Source organism: Cinclus cinclus, chromosome 3, assembly GCF_963662255.1.
Source record: "Cinclus cinclus chromosome 3, bCinCin1.1, whole genome shotgun sequence".
Classification (NCBI taxonomy): domain Eukaryota; kingdom Metazoa; phylum Chordata; class Aves; order Passeriformes; family Cinclidae; genus Cinclus; species Cinclus cinclus.
In genome coordinates this window covers 24,084,768-24,104,130 of record NC_085048.1, presented here as the reverse complement: position 1 = coordinate 24,104,130, position 19,363 = coordinate 24,084,768, and the positions used below count along the sequence as shown (strand labels likewise).

Genomic DNA, 19,363 nt, shown 5'->3' with positions numbered 1-19,363 from the left:
GTGCAGCAATTATGCAAATAAAATCTGCAGTGGTACATTCCAATTTAAGTTTCATGATTATTTTCTGATTCATTAAATCCAGAGCTATTAAGGTCATACTGATTTGGTGGATCAGTACCTAAAATACATTTCTAATATTGTTTTCATTACTGTTCATCTTTGTCCTCTTGTAAATGCACTTCTTCCTATGCAAAAATAAGCAGACTCAGAGAATTTATTTTAAATAATTCTCTGGTCTTCATCAGATTCCGTTCTTCTGCATCTTTAGTTGTCATATCTGAAACTAAAGTTTGCAAAAGGGAAAGAAACTGGTATTAATAAGATATGAGAAGACATTATGGTTTTTCCACCTTTTTCCAGATTATAAGAAGCTTGCACAACAGTGCTTGCAAACAAGGCTCACACAAAATAACATAGAATATAATTCAGATACAAAATTAGCAGATTATGGTTGCTTTTTAGGATAATACTTCACACAGCCTGTTAGTGTCTACATCCCCTTCACTTTGTTGTCCTTTGTAATGCTTTTTTGCAATTCTTTGCCTCTCTCAGTGCTTAAGCAGTGTAAATATCCTGCTGGCAGCTCACTGGCAAAGAGGAAAGAATGAAGTGAGCAGATACCATGCTCCTGCATTCACCTAACCTGAATGTTTTCCCTGGTACTTATGTTAATTTTTTTTCTCTCTTTTGCTCTTTTCCTAGTCATTGTTTGGTAGATTTAAGTCCACATAGCCAGAGCAATAGTCTCTTTACAGACCTCCTTTTATCATCCCAACTGTGTCTTGTTTAACTTGACTATTTAAATGGCTAAGAGTCAGCATCATCCAGTTCTGAAGTGGATTGGGCAGCAATCCAGCTCTTTTTGTTATAGACAGACATTCATTATTTTGGAGCAAGAACAAATTACTTCCAAATGCTGGAAATGTAAGAAGGCTTTAAGGAAAAAAAAAAAAGTTTCAGGTGTTTATAGAACAAATTAGTATAAAATAGTTTTCAAAATGCTAAGCCACATTTAACATAAATATTTAGTACTTTTAGAAGCTGTGAAAATACAGCGATAAAAACCTGAAATCACTGATCTTTAGCATGCATAAAACCTATGGTGAGGGCACACTGGTGTCAAATTCCCCATGCATATTTCTATTGTGCCTCAGATTGCATGCATAAAAAGTAGTATTTGGGGTGGTTTTTTGCATGATTGATAGTGACTGGATGTAGGTTTAATGAGATGACTGCCTGTAGCAATCAGAAATTGAACTGATAACTGTTATTTTACAACAGTGATTGATTCAATTCCTAAAAGTGAGTCTTGATTACCTAGGTGACTGGAAAATAAAGAATTTTCATTGGTCTGAAGATTGTTTCTTGTGCCTTATTCAGCATTACATTAGCATTCTCTCAAACATAGAAAGACAAACTAGTTCTCCACAATTGTTACTTGTCTCCTTTAATTTTATGGTGTCTTGCTTGTCTCTCCCACACCTTCCAACTTCCACAACAAATGAAATGGGATTTCCACAAATGCAATCTGACAACTGGTTCATTTCAGAACCCATCCTCCCAAGCCCATTCCATTCTCCCTTCTCAGCACCCCTGCCACAACATGCATTTCTTCTTCAGTTGCTATCTCATCAGCTTCCGTAGTAATTTTAGAGATTAGGTCATATGTCTCAATAGGGTTTGCATTCCTACAGTTGCTGTATTACTCCTTTAAAGGGTTGCCATGCTCAGCATGTCCTGGCTTCTCTGGCACTATGGCCAATTGCTGTTTAAAGCTTGCATCCTGATAAACAAACTTACCCTCCAGAAATCCAGACTGACAGCTATAGGATGATCCCTAAAGGATGCTAATTCCCAGCCTGTGACAGAAATTGCTTGGTGGAGCTCTGTCTGCCCCAGGGCAAAGCTATGCCAAGGATTGTGCAAGAGTTACACACAATGAACAATTGAATTCCAGTCCTGATGCCATTTAGGTTTTTGGTCATATATATACACCCACAAAAGAGCACAATTTTCTGTGCATTAGCCACACAAGAGATTTTTGCTGTCATTCCTAGTAGCATTTGTGGCATTCCACAAATGGCATTCCATAATGACATCTAAGGATGTCTTTGGAGATGAGATTTCAGAGGTTCTGGTCAGCTCTGAGTGTACTGCTGATGTCTCTGCGGATTTGAGTTTATATGCTGGACACTAAAAAGGTATGTGGAGCAGTGACAGAAATAAAGTAAAATATTTTAACATAATTTTAAAAAGAATTATGAAAGAAAAAATATCAAAAGTTTGGTCGAGATACAATTATTGTAAGTACTTTTAGAACCTTTTTAAAAATCAGAATTTAATTCCTTATTTAATTTACATTCTTTTTTGAAATGAAATAATTTCTATAAGTGTTGCTTGACTTGTTTTTAGAAGTTCTCACTATAATTGTATGGAACTTTAATCTTTACACATCAGCTAGAAGAATATAAATGGGTTTTAGACGTGTTTATTTTTCTACTTGATGGGAATGACTCCTCTCCTTTTCTACCCTAAAGTAGTTTTTCTTCAGGTTTAATAGCAACTGTAAAAAACAAGACAGAATCACTGCAATGCTTCCGTCTTGGAAATTACTGTTTTCATGACTTTTATTTGTGTGTGTATTCTAATTTTTTGCCTGAAAAAGAGGACATTGCATGGAACCTGAATTTCAGACTTAAGCAAGGATCAGAGGAGTTTGCCATGGCTGGAACAGACTTGGGAAATGACAAATCCCAGAGTCTCCAGTAGGAAAGTGTAGTTTACAGGATGATGCTTCCTTCCTTTTTGGGCAGCTCTACAGCCAGCTGTGCTGAGGGGGTGGAACTCAGGCCATTCTTGCATATTTACAGCCCTTCAGAAGGAATTTTATTATCATCTAGCAAACAATGGAGGGACAGTCACTTCCTATTCTAAGATGCATCAAATGGCTTTAAAGAAGCAAGATCTTAGGGTGTTTTCTAGTGTAAATTAAGCTGCAGAAAATCTGTAGGTAACTGTGGCCAGAAGGCTGGAGTTCTGAACTCACTCCAAATGAGTGTTGGGTGGATCTTTGTAGCTTGGGAGAACAAGTGAGCATTTGCATAAATGGAATAAGTTGAAGATCACTATTCAGCTAAGACAGAAACCAAAGCTGATGTAGTACATAAAGTATGAAAATAATTTTTTCTTTCTGTGCTGTGCAGAAGCAACCCAGAAACAGTCTCCTGAGTCAAATAATTTGTCATTTTATCTTTTTTTTTTTTTTCCTTCAGAAATATTGGACTATGAATTGAAACAGACAGGCACTCAGAAATAAAACTTTTTATAATTTTTAAACAAATTAATGGTAATGTTATACACTCCATAATTTTGCCAGCTTGCATGTTTGCCTGTTTACTTTTATCCTTGTTGCTTAGTGCAAATGATATCTGGTAAGATGGCCAGAGGAAAATGATGTGAAATGCTTATTGGAGTCCATTCAAATGCATAAAGTAAACGCTTATAGAAAGAATTTTTTTTCTCTAATCAGTGTTTTATAGCAGTTAAATTTTGCTTACACTAAGAGCTGCAACAGTAGAAAATAATTTTTAACTTGATGGAGTGTTTTTTCCTCTAAAGAATAAACCAAGTAAACAAAATAAAAGTACACTTAGCAGAGCAATATAACGTGCATGTTTAGCAAAATATGAGATGCTAAGTTGAATGCGCTCTTAAACAAAAGAAGTATTCTGGTTTTACTTCTGGCAGATATGCTGGATAGACAATTACAAATGTCTTTTTATAAAAAGGAACTTCCATCAGAATAAAAGAAAAATATTTTCAAGACATTTTTCATTTCATGGCTCTCTGCCTTAATGCTAGTACTTAATTAGTCCATGTATTTGAAGGGAAGGCAGTTTAACATGCTAAGGTACTGTAACATGATGAACATTGTAAAGTTGATCCAATTGTAATGGAACAGTAAAAGATGAAAAACTATCACACTTTTTAAAAAAGGTTTATTGTATTATAATGAAAAAAGTGATGAAAATTTTATTTGAAATAAAAATTCTTTCTGCCTAGGGTGGCCAAAAAAATGCCCTATTTGATTGCATCTTCTTTGCCCATGTTACTGTAATTATTATTACTGTCTTATCCCATCCTGGAATTCTACTCAAGACACTGTATTTTTGCACAAAATATAAAGTGCTACTTCCTTGAAATTATACAGATGAATGACTAAAACATATATTCCATAGCTCTTAAAGGAAGATTGTTCCTTGGTTCTGAATCTTTGCAGTAGATTTTTCCAACAAGACCGTAGTGGTCCCATTTGTTAAGTACATTTGTCTGAGTCTTGAATTAAATAAGGATGTGCACAGCCATTTGCAAGTTCACAGGCTATTTAGTAAGAATTAATTTTAAGAAAAAAAATGCCAATAGAAGTATATTTTTGCTTGTTAAAAAATATAAAGGGAATAATCAAATTGCAAACAAACAGAAATATCTGGTTCTTTACTATACTATCGTGTTTACTGTAATATTGCCATGATTTTTGCTTAACTAATTGGCAAACTAGTCTTTAGCTACTCTGAGAATGAGGTGCACAAGGATGAAAATATTTGGTTTCGGGTTTTGTTTTATGACATTTGATGGAGTTGTTTTTTTACTCTTGCAATGATTTTCAAAGCACAAATACCAGTGGAGGGAAAAAAAGAAAAAAAAAGCAGGATAGCCACTGTAAATATTTTGTAAAATGTCCATCTGAAGCCCTTCAACCTCTGGTAATTAGAAGCCATACTGTGGAGATTGACAGGGTAAATTACCAGTTAATGTTTACACAACAAAACATATGCCCAGTACAATATCCTACACTGATGTTACTGAAACCAGAGTCCGGAAATGTACAGTGGAAACAAGACGTGGTACTTTTCTTGTGCCAACATAAACAGCAATTACAGCACAGTGTGAGAGAAGTCATAAGAAATACTTCTGCATATCAGTAGTTCAACAAAGTCAGCACTTTTGTGTAATTGCAGGGGAAAAGGGCTGAAAAACATTACAGATCTCAGCAAGAAATGGCCCTTTATACTTTTAAACTGATCCTTGATAAAACAATGCCGGGGTCATGAGAAGGCTACTCTGCCAATTTTGCTTCACTGTGGGATCCATTGACATCTGGCTGAGCTGCGGAAGCTGGAAAACTTCTTTAATATTCTCTTGACAGTAAAGTGGACATGTGGAAAACATTCTAATCTGTTAATCTTTGGTGCTCCTGAAGAAAATGGACATTTGGCTTTATACTTTGTGACGATAAATATTGTCTCCGGTCTAGCTGTAAATAAGTTAAAAGCATTTGAATGGAGGATGCAGTTTTTATTTTCCATATATGTGAGAAGATGGATGTGCACCTGTGCAATCCAGAAGATGTAACGAATGCCAGGAAGTTTTTTTTCTAAGGGTAGTTTGCCATGTATCCTGGAAATCCACTTTTCTTTATGCTGAGTGTGGGTTGTCAATGAATATTGGTGAGCAGAATCTCCATATATCCTACATATTAAAGTAGAATAAAGTATTGTTTCACTCAGGGGATTCTGAAAATAGAATTAAGAGAGATTTGAAATAGTACTTAAGTCTGAATAAAAGGTGCAGGTTTTATTTAACAGCATTAACTGTACAAATTATTTTTGGCTGACTTAAATCCACTGTGGAGTGATAGTGAATGATAGAGATACAAATCTGTTCATCTTGAGTAGGGTGCACAATTGTTCATTTCTGTTGTGAGATTTATCTCCAGAAATGAGAAAAGGAATCTCTCGCATTAGAAAATAACTTCTATAAAAATATATTATGTATTCCAAGTACAAAGCATCTATTGTGTATATTTATATAAAACGCACAAGATACCATGGGTTATGTAAGGACCAAACTAGGATTCAAAATTCTGCATATCCTTGTAGTACATTCTAAAATAATCTGAAAAAATGTGACAGTGCATGAAGGCTTAGGCTGAATTGAAGTCAGATGGCATTTTAAATGCAGTTATTTTGTTCCTTTAGATACCCTGATGCTGATCTATAATAATGTGGAATGAAAATAGTTCTGCTCTACTTTCCCTTTGTTTTTATAAATGCTGTCATTGCTGCAAATTCATTTTTAAGCAGTAGATGTTTTCTGCCATCCATCTATTTTGTTTGCTCACATTGATACAAGGTAGTGTCCACTGCCACTTAGTGCATAATGCTGCAAGTGTTGTGGTTATAAGTGAGGGAAATTACACCTACAGTAACAATTTGGTCACCCAGGCTAAGCTGAAAATGACTCAACACAAATTGTTAATTCTTCCACTTCTAGTAGTTACTTCTATATCTAACTAGAAGGGTTGGGAGTTGGCAGAAGCTAGTGAGGACAAAAAAAAAACAAGATCAAAAGAATTTGTAGTTTCTGTCTAAGTACAGATACAGTAAAAGGGGTACATAAGATAGATTAACTTCATTATGTGCTCCCTGAATGTAGGAAAAAAGGGGCCTTTTCAAATACTGTCATGCTTGTGTCAGATTTGCCATTTTCATTGATAGATGCACATGTTCCACATTTGCCACATGCCCTTCAAATCCTAGACCTTTCAAATCAGTGTCTTCCCTGATTTTTCATATTAGTTCTCTACCCTTCTGAGAATTGTGGTTCACAGACAACTGCACTATCTGCAGCCTGCATCTCAAACATTGATTTTTACCTGTTCTGTCCTTCATTCAACTCATTCTCAGCTGATGTCCCATAGTATGAAAATTCAGCCATTTTATTTTAGTGGGTATGTGTCTACTCAGCTTATCCTCTGAGAGCCATCCGTGGAAGTAAATGGATATGTTTTTCTTTCTTCATTAGACCTTAACAGTCAGCAGCTCCAATCACTCTTTGTCCAATCCCAGCTAAATTTTCCTCTCCCAAAGTAACTTTAGCATGGAGTTAAGGAATCATTTATCTCCCCTGTCCATTCAAAGCCCTCTGATTATTTTCCAGTTTATTTTTATGCATGTACAGTGGCATGTAGCATATGAGTAAAACCTTGTTACCTGATGGTATGTAGGGCACAGGCAACCTGGCACAGCTGTTGCACCTCTGGACTAGACAGTTCCATCCCAGCCTACCCCAAAGCTCCCCTCTGCCTTTTCTGTCTAGTTCCCCCTTTCCCTCCAGATCCTAAGATTATTATCTTCTCTGCCCTATCTATTTCATCGGTCATCTGACTATGTCCAAACTTTTGTCTATAGAGCAAATACCTTGCATTTATAGATCAGGTTATTTCATGACCTAGTAAGCTGATAAATTGTTAAACCATCATAGGTTTGCTTGAGAGCAGAACTGCTGAAGAGCATCCGGGGCAGTAGCTATTTACTTTGAATCAGAGCAGCATCTGGCAATGCCCAGGCTTGCCTGGGGAGGGAAGGAAGGGAGACTGGAAAGTCGCTTACTGTTTTGATGATCATTGCATCTTCATGGGTTCCAACAGGACCTTGGCGTGCCTCCTGCTCCCCCTGCAGCTTTGTGATCCTTAACAAGGCAGAGCTCGAGTTGAGCACAGCCCCATACCAGCAAACCCCAGTGTTTTTAAATAAAAGAGTGCACATGTTCCTAAAAGGAGCACAATAAGCTTGCATAGGCAATAAGAATAATGATTTGTGAACATCTGCTTCATTAATTGTGTTATGGCATGGGATTTTTATCAGCATTCCAAAATATCAAAATCAGTCTCATGTTGAATGGAATTGATTTCCCCTAAACATCTATTAATATTTTCTGAAGAACCAGATCTTCAACACAGACCTCACTGCTCAGGCTTTTTGTGCAGGTGTTGCATTGTCACTCAGATTTTCCAGCTCAGTTTCAGAGAAATTGCTTCACAATTCTTTGCTGAGATTAAGAAAAAATATGGTCTTTATCCTTGGACATTTTAACTCCCTGACTGACCAGTTCCTCACAATAAGGTGGAAATAAGGTGGAACTTCCCTAAGCTTGTAACTAAGTCCAGACTGGGATCTCTTAAGATCAGTATCTCTACTGTGTCAGACTTGAGAGTGCAAAGGTACAAAAACATCTCCAAGAAACTCTTGTAAACCTTATTGAATATTGACGTAACAGAGTGTTTTTCTTCCCCAAAACTTGTTCCTGGAAGTGGCCAAGCCTATTTTTCACTAAAACTTTCAAAACAATCCAGTCTGAGGCAGAGACAAGGTATGGAAAATAAAAGTTGCAGCAGTTAAAGGCTGGCAAAGTAATAAACAACTGAAAGTGGGGCCTTATGACAGAAAGTGTTAGGGAGCTTTAACTCTAGATGTCATTGCCAGCTTTGCTTACAATAAATGTGTCAGCAGAAATATGAAAAGATGTGTACAATAAGTTAAAGGAATGCAGTATTAACATACTTTATGTGGCACGTCTGGCCACAATTTGCTTGCATCTCAATATGTTTTGAAGAAAAGTATTTGTTTTCCTCTGATGAATGTATTAATTTTCAAACGACGTGAACTGGAAAATTAGAGATTTTTATGTAACAGTGACACCCTGTGGTCATTAGGGATGGTGTTAACTTTGAAAAGCACTTTTGTGATGCGTTAGCTTTTAGCAAAAGCAGAGAAAAAAAGAAGGTGGAAGGAAATGTATATAACTATCAGGGATTTCCACGGAGAGATGTTATCCCGTTTTACTGCCTTATTCTTAGAAAATTATGCTTTTATTTTCTTAAATAGCAAAATAATATTTATTTGCATGCATTTATTTTGTTGAAATACAGGAGAATAGCAAGCTTTGATTTTAGACAGCTTGGCATTGTAAATTAGGGAAGGGTCTTTGTAGCCACTGAACCTTACAAAACATTGCTCACATAGTTATTTCTGTTTTGGTGGTTACCTCTGTCTTTCTACAGGAGAGGATGTTTCTGCCAGTGGCATACCATGTAGTAGTGTGTATCAGACTGATGCCAGAGAGACACAGTAATATGGCAGAACCATATTACCATTCCAGGAGTGCCAGCTAGGCACTGACTGGGTGGCAGATTAGATGGCATTAGTCTTATACTGCCTTTTGTGTGGGCAGCCTTTGGCCTGCCATGTCTTACTTCTCCCTCCCTGCCTTCTCCCTTCATTGGACAAATGCTGAGCTAATGCAGCCATTCTTTGCCATATCTACATGCACTTATGTTTAAGACATTGGACACTGAGCTTCACAGCACTGTGGCTCTTTAACTTTGTGGCACAAATCTTCTCCTGTTTAGTGCATACCTTGCATCCTTGATATTATGCTTTCAAAATCCCATAGTTTAGAAGAAGCCTAATCTATGAAAGACCTGATTTATAGCTTCTGATTTATACCACATACTTTCCCGGAGTTACTGATGCTGACCTTGCCATTTTTAAGAGAGAAACAAAGTTAAACTTCTGTCAGACACACCAGGTTTAAAGATCAGTAAGGAAGGAGACTGACTGTCCCAACAAGAAGTTATGGGGAGCTAGTAAAGCAAACTGAGAAACATGAAGCATTTATTATTCACTGGCAATAATGGTTTCCTGTTAAAATTGGCTGTTTGACAAAGGCGATGAATTTAATTCCTTGCTTTCTCATTGGGGAATTAGGAAGTTAGCATGGGACAGGAGCAAAAAGTCCTCTGCTTTCTCTAGAGACTAAGCTAAAGCTAGCCAAAGCTAAAGTTTGGAAGGTGTTCAGGAACCACTGTCAGGAATTTTGTGATTATCAAAAAATATTGAAGTACTACAGTTGTCCTGGAAGCCAAGCCATTGTTCACCCCCACATATGTCCATATGCAAGCAGCTCAGTGAGTGCTCATCTAGGACATATCCTATGAAATAGCTGCAGTACAACTTCACATGAATGTCAGCACAATTTGGTGCCTGTCAGGAAGTGACAGTAAGACTGTGGACTTGTTAAAACGTCATATTGACAGTGAATTTTTTGCAAGCTTGCATTGCTAAAAGGATTGAAGCTCATTATCTTTTGTAAAAGTCTGACAAATATGGAAGATGTGATGAAGGAAAAGACCTTGTTTTACATATTTTGTCAATTTTTAGTTTTTACTTTAAAGCTCCTTGTGCTTTTAATGGTTGCAAAAGCAAAACAGCTTCATAGCTGCTCAAATGTGCAGAGGAGTTATTTATTAGGTGCTATTTCAGACTCTCTGCTTGGACAGGCTGGGCTGTAATATCAACCTCCAAATTAGTTGGTAGCACTGCTGAGGGATGTTTTCCAACATCTGTTTTTAGCACTGTTACATTGGAGCTTAGAGTATGGATTATTTAAGATTTTTTTTTAATGGGGCCACACTGAACATGAACTGGAGTGATTCTGCACTTGAGTCAGCAAACACATTATAACTGTCTGTACAACATGCAAGAGCAGACAGATGCAGCTGACCCTGTTGCTGAAATAGTAGTACATTGCAGTAGATATCCTATGAAAAGCATTGTGAAGAGAACTTTGAAAGACATTATCTTAAAGGAGAGACACCTGCTCACTGCATATTATAATCACTGTCAGATTTGGAGGTCTGTCAGGGTGGCTGTATTATATATGTCATGTTTGGACCTTGTCTGCCACTAGCTTAATGTTCAAAGAGCAAACACATCCTGATAGAGATACAATTGTAGAGACTTCATGTTTATACATGGTTTCTGGGAAGTAATGTGTTAAGTGTCATGTACTAGGATTAAAGCTATCCCTCCAAGGATGCTACTAATATAAAGGTGCTATTAGACCTTCTCTTTTTGTTATATTTACCCAAAATAGTCAATGATTTAAAAGACAGAACAATTATCACTGTCCATCATGTGGAAACTACTGCTTCCACTTCTTAGCCAGCAGGAGACATCAGGGTTTTATATGCTTTTGCATCTATTACAAGATAAATTGTCTGAGCTTACTCCAGCTTCCAGTGAGGGTACTTTGAATAACTGAGACAAGGCTGCCTGAAATACAAGGGTGTGGTTAGACAAAGATAGGTGTTTAATGTTACTTTCAAGTCTCTGTAATGTTATGTATTTACCAATAAAGTCACCAACAGTTTCAACAAACAATTATAGGCAACCTGTACTCCACTGCTGCGAGATTTGCACTGCAAATTCAGAATTATGATGGCACCACTAGTGTTTGTACAAGAATATAAAGAATTAATACCTATATATATTCAATGCCTTTAGAAAACATATTCTTTTAATGCTGGAGTATATTGTTCTTGATTTTGCTTAGTGAATGCCCTGTGAAGGACTGGAGCAGGTTACTGACTTTTTTGGCTGTTTTTTACCAAATACTATTTAGTTGATACTTTTTCGCATTTGTGCAAAAGGGCAAGAGTTTATTGAGATAATTTTCTGGGATTAGAAAGGGACTCATTTTAGACTACTGAAGCTGTTTCTCAGTGTGCTGATATTCCTTGGGAATTTAACAGCCGTGATGTACCCCACCACACTATTTGCCTATAGTTTTATCCTCAGGTGACAGTTACTGAAAATGAGTACATGAAGAAGAATGCTCTAGCAGTTATGACATAACCTTACAGATTGGGAAAACCTCCATGAAAGACCTCCATTTCATATTTTTATCCCTGAAACAATAATTTCTGATGGAAATTCTAAGATCAGACTGAGAAAGCAGGCACAGTAGTGGGATCATGGTTGAATCAACCTGTACATCGACGTGTTAGGCACCCTTTTCTGCAGACCTTCACCATACCCTAAATCCTTCCAATAAGAAGCCTTACATGTATCTCTGCATGGACACTTGCAGGATGAAAGCTGCCACTGTGAAGCTTGGAGCAATGACTTCTAGAGTAAATGTACAAATCTTAGCAGGTAGTGTAAAAAGAGACAAATTTTCCAGCTGTCGTGAATGCATATCCTCTGTGTACTGGACACAAATGTGTCACATAAGACATTTTGACTAGTGGCTTACACAAACAAAGAGTGAAACAAGTGGCTGAAATGTGAAATGTGCACTTTGGTGGTTAACTCCATAAGTCACAGATTAGTGTACTTTAAATACAGTATCTCTTTTTAGAGACTGTCATTGTGTGAGCAGTATTAAGTAGCCCTCTCTTGCCTGTCATAGTTATGCACCTTGGTTCCTTTGAGGTCTTTATTACAGGCTTTGAGCAGCTACCTTGATCAAGATAATATTCCCTGTCCAAGAATAGGATCTGGGACTACACTTCATTCTTTATTACTGCTCTCTAGAGATGCTGGAAGTTCAAAGACTCTGTAAGGCCAATGATAATACTATAGAATGCACTATTAAAACTAAAAGCAAATACAAAAGACCCCCTGCATTAGGGTAGTTTATTGCAGAACTGAAAAACCAACTAATAGGTATATTTGGAAAGGGGGCTTAGCCAACTGCAACATGCAGGATGTATCATTTGCCTGCCTTGCCAGCTAGTCGTGTGCATGTCTAGGAAGGGGAAGGAGACACTCAGGCTCCCAGACCAGCCTGCAGGGACAGGTAGGTTCCTCAGAAGAGAGATCAGCAATCTGTGCAGTCAGGCCCCTAAACAAAACTTCCTGATTTGCTTATGCAGATAACAGGCGTGGTTTAACCTCTGAATCTCTCCATACCCAAAGTCAGGGTTTTGAAAATTTATCTCTGCTAGAACTCCTGTCCAGAATTACAATCTGCCTGACCTGTCTTATAGGTTTGATGTATGTCTGTCTAAATTACTCCTGTGGGGAAGGGAACCCTCTAGTGTGCTTAAGGCAGAGAGGAGCTTGTGCCTTTGAAGACCTAATAATTGTTCTACCTAATTTCCTTGCCTGCTTCTGATTATCTGTAGAGCCTGAATGCCTCCAGAGGCAAGGGGGAGACAGAAGAGCCTTTTCTGACAAGGGAGACTCAGTGTCCTGGATTACATACCTAGCATGTTGTAACAGGAAAAGTTTGCTTTCCAGTTTCAGCTTTATCTTAAAATCATAGAAAGAAGAGGGTGCAAAAGCTCACTAAATATATCAGTGGAAGTCACTGGCTCAGCTTTTTGTCCCCTCCCTTATCAGTCTCCTAGGGAAAACTTTATCACATAGGAAATGTAATATTATCTCCTGAGTGGAGTCGGTAACTGGTTTACTGCATTTTATCATTAATTTGCTGAGTGGATCAGAAGAGAGAAGACATTTGAATGCAGCAGGAAGAAAATGAAAAGGAAACAATGATGAATTTACCACAGCTGAGTGTTTTTTCAAGTCTTAATTTAGGCCTAGTTTAAATGAAAAAGCTTAACACTGTGCATCAAGTGTTCTCTTAAAAGTATTCCAGCCTCAGAATCTATCTATCTATCTATCTGTCTGTCTGTCTGTCTGTCTGTCTGTCTATCTATGGAGAACTTCCATTTTTTGCATGCAAACCTTTCATACTAGATGCAGGTTATTTAAAAACACCAAGTGGAAAGATAAAGAGAGAAAAGACTTATACCTCTGTCTATAAAACAGCAATTATCTGCCAAAATCACATGTAATGGACCATTAGTTCTTTGTTCCATATCCTGTGTTTGAAAAGTCTTACCTTATAAAGATGTCAGGAATAAAGTCATTATAAGAAGTTTCCTCCAAGGAACACATCCATTTGTGGAGAAATGTGTATTTTATGCACGATAACTAATACATATGGCCTGCCACTTATGAAAATTTATAAATAGTACTCTGTGCTGATGATTCATTTTTGTGTTGTTATTTTCCAGATGGGAGTTGCAGTAGTGGATTCATCTGTTGCAGGACTTGGTGGTTGTCCCTATGCAAAAGGTGCTACTGGAAATGTAGCCACAGAGGATGTGGTATACATGCTGAATGGCCTGGGGATCAATACTGTAAGATATTTTTACTTTCCACTTAAAACTTTAAGGACAAAAATAAATTTTTCTAGGAAACATGATATGTACCTCACAATAACTTGTGCTGTTCAATAAAATATTCAGGGCCTATAGTAGTTTTTGCAAAGTAAATGCTTTAATATAGCTTGACATACAACAGGAATTATGTTGTCTTCATTGGCAATTTAAACTATAAATGTTTTGTGAATTTAAGAAAATTTGAATAATCCACTTCTTCCTACATGGAGCTGTGAGGAACTGAGTAGAAGCTGCTTTGTGTCATTGCTCTGTCTCAGTAACCACAAAAAATTCAGTACCGTAGACATCGCTCCAGAAGGTTTATCATCTCAACAGTGGTAAGACAGAGCAGAGCTCAGCTCCCATCACAGTTTTGGATTTGGCTCATAGTGCTTATTGACTTGTCATAAATTTTTCTGATTTCAAAGTTGAAAAAAATTGTGATGTTTGGCACCCAATCACAGGACATTTTTATTTCTCAGGTAGTCACTTAATGTATTTCAGAATTGTACAGAAACTGTTACTGGCTAGGAGGCTTCACAGTCATTTTTATTACCAGCTCTGTTCTTGGAGGAGAGGGCAGAGCAGCTTATAGGCACTGAGCTGAACTTTAATGAACCTTACCAGTGAGCATCCACACCTCAAGAGCACACATTTAGTATCCTGACTTGGTTGACATATTAATTATTCTGTATTCCTAGGACTCAGTTACTGCCTTTTTCAATAAATGTGCTCCTTGGACTTCCTGTTGGTCCTCATTTTTCTGGATATGTGGCATAATGAGTTTGTGCTAACTTGGGCATTGGAATAACTTTATGTTTAATTTACACATAGACTTGGAGAGTCAGGTTCAAAGGAACTGCCAAAACTACAAAGTTTGTGGTTTGCATTTAAACTACAGTAGAAAGAAATCTAAATGCCTGATATCTGAAATAGGGAGATTTCAGTTATTGAAGAGCTTATTGGAACTTATTATTTGTTTGTAGGCTGAAGTTCTGTGTGGTGTATGTGCCAATGGAGTTCCTTGACATGAAAGGATTACAGAACTTGTTTCTGAATTGCACGTTCTTTGGGCACTGTTAAAGCATTCAATGCCTTACAGAGTTTACTGTAAGGATTTATATGCTCTCATTTGCTTTTTAGGGAGTTCACATGTTTAGAAAATGTTCAATCACAAGTGTCCACTGTACAAGGGGACTCTGTTTTGAACTGTTTGTACACACTTTGGGTTAGGCTTTCTTTATGAAGAAGATGTTTATTCTTTTGAAGCAACACAATTCTTTGAAATGAGGAGGAGAAATCATGCATTTTACTTTACATTGCTGTGCACCTTAGGCTTTCAATATAGTCTTTCCTTGGGTAAAATACTCATTTACCTTTCCAACTGACTCATAGGAAAAAGAAGTAATTAAGCAAAAATAGTCTGATTATATGAAATATACCATGTCCCAGGCTTCTTGATAATATTGATTAATCTGTTAACAATCTGGTGGCCAAGCAACATTCCAGCTTGTCCTAAAGGGTGATACCAAATCTCATGGAGACAATCTCACCATCAAATGATTAGTTCTTCTTTTGTTTGGTTTGGGGGTGGTTTTATTTAGGTTTTGTTTTATTTTATATTTTAGATTATGCAATAGCAACGCACAAGGCTTTGCTTTTTGAGTACTTTCTGGCTCATTAAATAAAGAGTATTTTACTGGATGAGAGACCTGTACCCTCAAAGTTATTACCATAATATATAAGCTTTTGTCTTTACAATGTTGATTGGTTTTGGTACCATTGCCAATTCTGTACAATCATTATTGAAGAAAACGATTAATATGTTCCATTTTGTGTAATGGCACAAAATGAAATTTTAATTGCTAATGTTATCCATTTGCAAGGAATACTTTCTCATGTTCATCTCAACTATACACTGAAGTTTTCAGTTAATTGACTGGACTCACCTTAAGCATCAGGCAATGTTGGACAGTATTTAACCATACATTATTTTAGCCGTTGGTCAGAGCATGGTGCTGATAACTCCAAGGTCACAGGTTTGGTCTGCATATGGGCCATTCACTTAAGAATTGGACTTGATTGTCCTTGTGGGTCCCTTCCAACTTAGAGTATTCTGTGATATCTGTGAATTATTGAGCTCAGATTGACTAGATACATCAAAATAGTAATTGATGGTTTTTCTGTACTGTTCTTCAGGACACATAAGCAAGAAGTGATCCATTAATCTTTGGCTGACTTAATGTGAAATAATTTTGAAGCCAATGAGAATTAAAAGATTTTTGCCTTCTGGCAGAAGCTTTTGTGATTTAAGGCACCTATCCAAGTTTATAGACAATATTAGAGGCACTGTTGTTTGGGGTTTTTTGGGGGGATACTAATTCCTTGGTGTGAAGGAGTAATTCTGGATATATGGAGTGATTACCCAGTATATTTAGTAAGTACATTCTGGGTATCTATCTGAAGACACACTATTTTGTTGACAGCCTTACGAACACCTATTCCTTTCCCATTCCCATCTCTGAGTCATGCTAATGAATGTTGGGTTTTGTGCCCTCATGGTAATCCCCTTTGGCTCACAGTACTTATATTAAGGAAGGCACTATAAAAAGAAGGGATTCATGTATTCAATTTGATGAATATCAACTGTGAAGATATGTTTCTTATCAAGATATATTACGTTATGCAGTGCTACAGTGATGGAAACATGACTACTGTGTAGTTTGGGGAGTTTATTTTGACATCTTCCATAATCTAACTACCAAATATATCTATGTTGGTATGTTGCTCATTTTTTCCTTGTTAAAAAGCACAGATGGATTAAAATTTTTTTGATTAAGTTATGTGTGATAGCACTTTAAATCTAAGTAATGACCCATAAAGGATAAACAGAATAAGCTGAAATTAACCTTGCTACAACTGTTTTAAAATGAGATAGTAATACAAGAAGGTTTTTGAACTATGTGGTTTAGATGGTGCTAGCATTTTTTTTCAAATTAAAAATGTTTTTTATTACATTTCTGCTAAGTCACTTCTATTCTCATTAACATTTTTAGCCAATTCCAAGAATGAAAAAGGCAACGTTTACCACAGAAAGTGGAAATAACTGCTAGGTCCACTTAAAGGATTAAGTATTTAAGTCAGGTTTTGGTCTGAATATTAGTGCATCAATTTAGAAGTGTGATGAAAGTGTAATTTCTGGTGCAATGCACCTTGTACTCTTTAATGAAGAGTGACATTCTCCCAGTTTTGAATGACTGCTTGGTGTATTGTAGTTCAAAGTCTCTGTTTGCATCCTTTCTACAGGAAGTTTTCTATGGCTTCAAACTGCAATCTTGGAGCAAGTACTTATATCACTTTTATAATCTAACTTTAAAATTTCTACTATACATGAGTTATAAAGGAGACTTTAAATGAAGTGGTTTTGCTGTTTAATCAGTGATCTGATTTAATTTTAGCAATCAAGCAGTACTGATACATTTCACAGTTAAAAACAGTTGCTCAAAGTAAATATTTTTAGCATGGGCAGATGAAGCAGTTGTGAGCTTTTGCTCAGCTGCGCTATCAAAGTAAACAGTAATTTTGTATTGAAATGGCCTCCTTCAAGAAGGAGATTATAGTAATTCAAGAGAATACAGGAGCCTGTTTCTCCTGGATTCAGTTGCCAGTACAAGTGTGTTTCCTCCATTTTCGTGAGCTACAAGTGGGGCACTTGCAAGCATGAAGTTTTATAGTGTTGGATGATAAATAAGTGTAGCGCATATTTAGACACTACATTTTTCTTCTAAATTCTAGTTGTAATTCCAGTTCTTTATTCCAGATTCTTTTGGGGTTGAAAGACATTACCCATGTATTTGGTCCACTGCTGATGGGACAAGAAATCACTCTCAAAGTAGCAGAACATTTCTAACAACTAGAAGCTGTAACTATCTGTAAATCACTGTGGCTTTACTGATCCCCATTACTGACCTATAACATGAATCAGGCCCTTTGTTTGCCAAAATTAGACCCTGGAGCAAAAATCTTGGAGGCTAAGCATTTTCAACATGTGCATTTATTATTCTTAACATTTTTCACCTCTTTTTTAGGGAGTAAATCTTTGTGCCGTGATGGAAGCTGGAAACTTCATCTGCACAGCTTTGAACAAGAAAACAAACTCAAAGGTTGCACAAGCTTCCTTTGGTACTGGAACTACCAATTAAACAGAGTTTTCTTTTTGCAGCTTGATTACATTTTCCATTTACCTTGACCAAGGACATTTGCATCAGGAAAAGAAACAAGAAAAACATTGCATCAAAGAAGCAAAATAGAACCGATATATAGTATTTTTTTTTTATGGGAGGAGTTCTTGTACTGTACTGTCTTGGCAGGAACTGTCTGATTTGTAAGTAAGAAATAAATGACTGTAGTTTCAGAACCCTATACTTGGTACTCCTACAGATGAGAAAAATGTACAAACACCAGGACATTTTACCTTGTTTTAAATTGAATTTTTAGTTTCAGAAAAACTGTGGGTTTTTTTCCTGTTTTCAGGAAAACCAGGTAGAAGCAGTAAGCACATAGTTAAATTTTAATCAAGATGTCTTTCAAACAGTACAAATCTTTTCAGTAGTTTATGGGATCTCACACTGTGTGTGGCCATTCTATTATGTATTTTATTTATCTGAATTCTCACTTTTCATTTGTCAAGTCACTGTGTTATGAACACAGAACCAAATCTGATTTCACTGTCAGAATTTTTTAGGAATAGAACTTATTTTAAATTTTGTTTAACATCTGTTAAATTATGGATGACTTTATCTTGTTCCGAGACATTGTGGTAAATGGCACTCTGCCAGATCCTTCAAATTCTCCTGCAAATTTCCTTATTTGTTACATATGTTAAATTTGTTGTAGTTGCCTTTTTTGGTCAAATTATTAAAACCTAATTATATGAAGCAAATAAAAATTGGCATGTTTTTCAACATCATTCAAGTTCATAGTGGTGTAGAAGAGGCTGGATTTTCATCCCAGGTTTTGTCAAACAACTAGATTTTTCATTCTGTAAGCTGTGAATTGATATTCTCATTCAGAAGTCACAGTTTTTTTAGAATAATAGTATTTTGCTGGACTAGCTTACACAAAGGAGATAATTTACAATTTTTTTTGTACTCTACTGATAACGATACTGTTCTTAAATGCCTTAGTTCAACAAGATACCAATGAACTGCACTGTCATTTTTAGATCAATAAAGAACAAATGGACAATTTCAATGAGCATTATCCTATTTATAAATGTTCAAGTGTGCCATGAAAATACTGTCATGTTTTTCAGCCTGAAACTTCAGTACTTTTACTGGTTAGTTGTGTGAGAGCTGTCTGTACTTCTCTGTGTACTTAACCTTGATCTATATTTTTTTCTGAACATGGCCTGTTGACATGAAAATCTAAAACCCTGGACTGTGGTCTTCATCCATATTCTCAATTTTCCTCAAAAATGTGAAATCTTGTCAAAAGGTAAGATGAAAG

The 19,363-nt window shown here is 36.5% G+C and overlaps 1 protein-coding gene across 1 annotated transcript in view; it reads left to right on the top strand.

Moving 5' to 3' along the window:
- The window catches only part of HMGCLL1 (3-hydroxy-3-methylglutaryl-CoA lyase like 1), a 70,035-nt gene extending 51,978 nt beyond the window's left edge, over window positions 1–18,057 (top strand). The window contains exons 8-9 of the mRNA XM_062488550.1: window positions 13,709–13,834; window positions 17,944–18,057. Coding sequence (XP_062344534.1) covers window positions 13,709–13,834; window positions 17,944–18,057 — 240 coding nt within the window. The remainder of the gene's footprint in view (window positions 1–13,708; window positions 13,835–17,943) is intronic.
- Window positions 18,058–19,363: the final 1,306 nt, after the last annotated feature.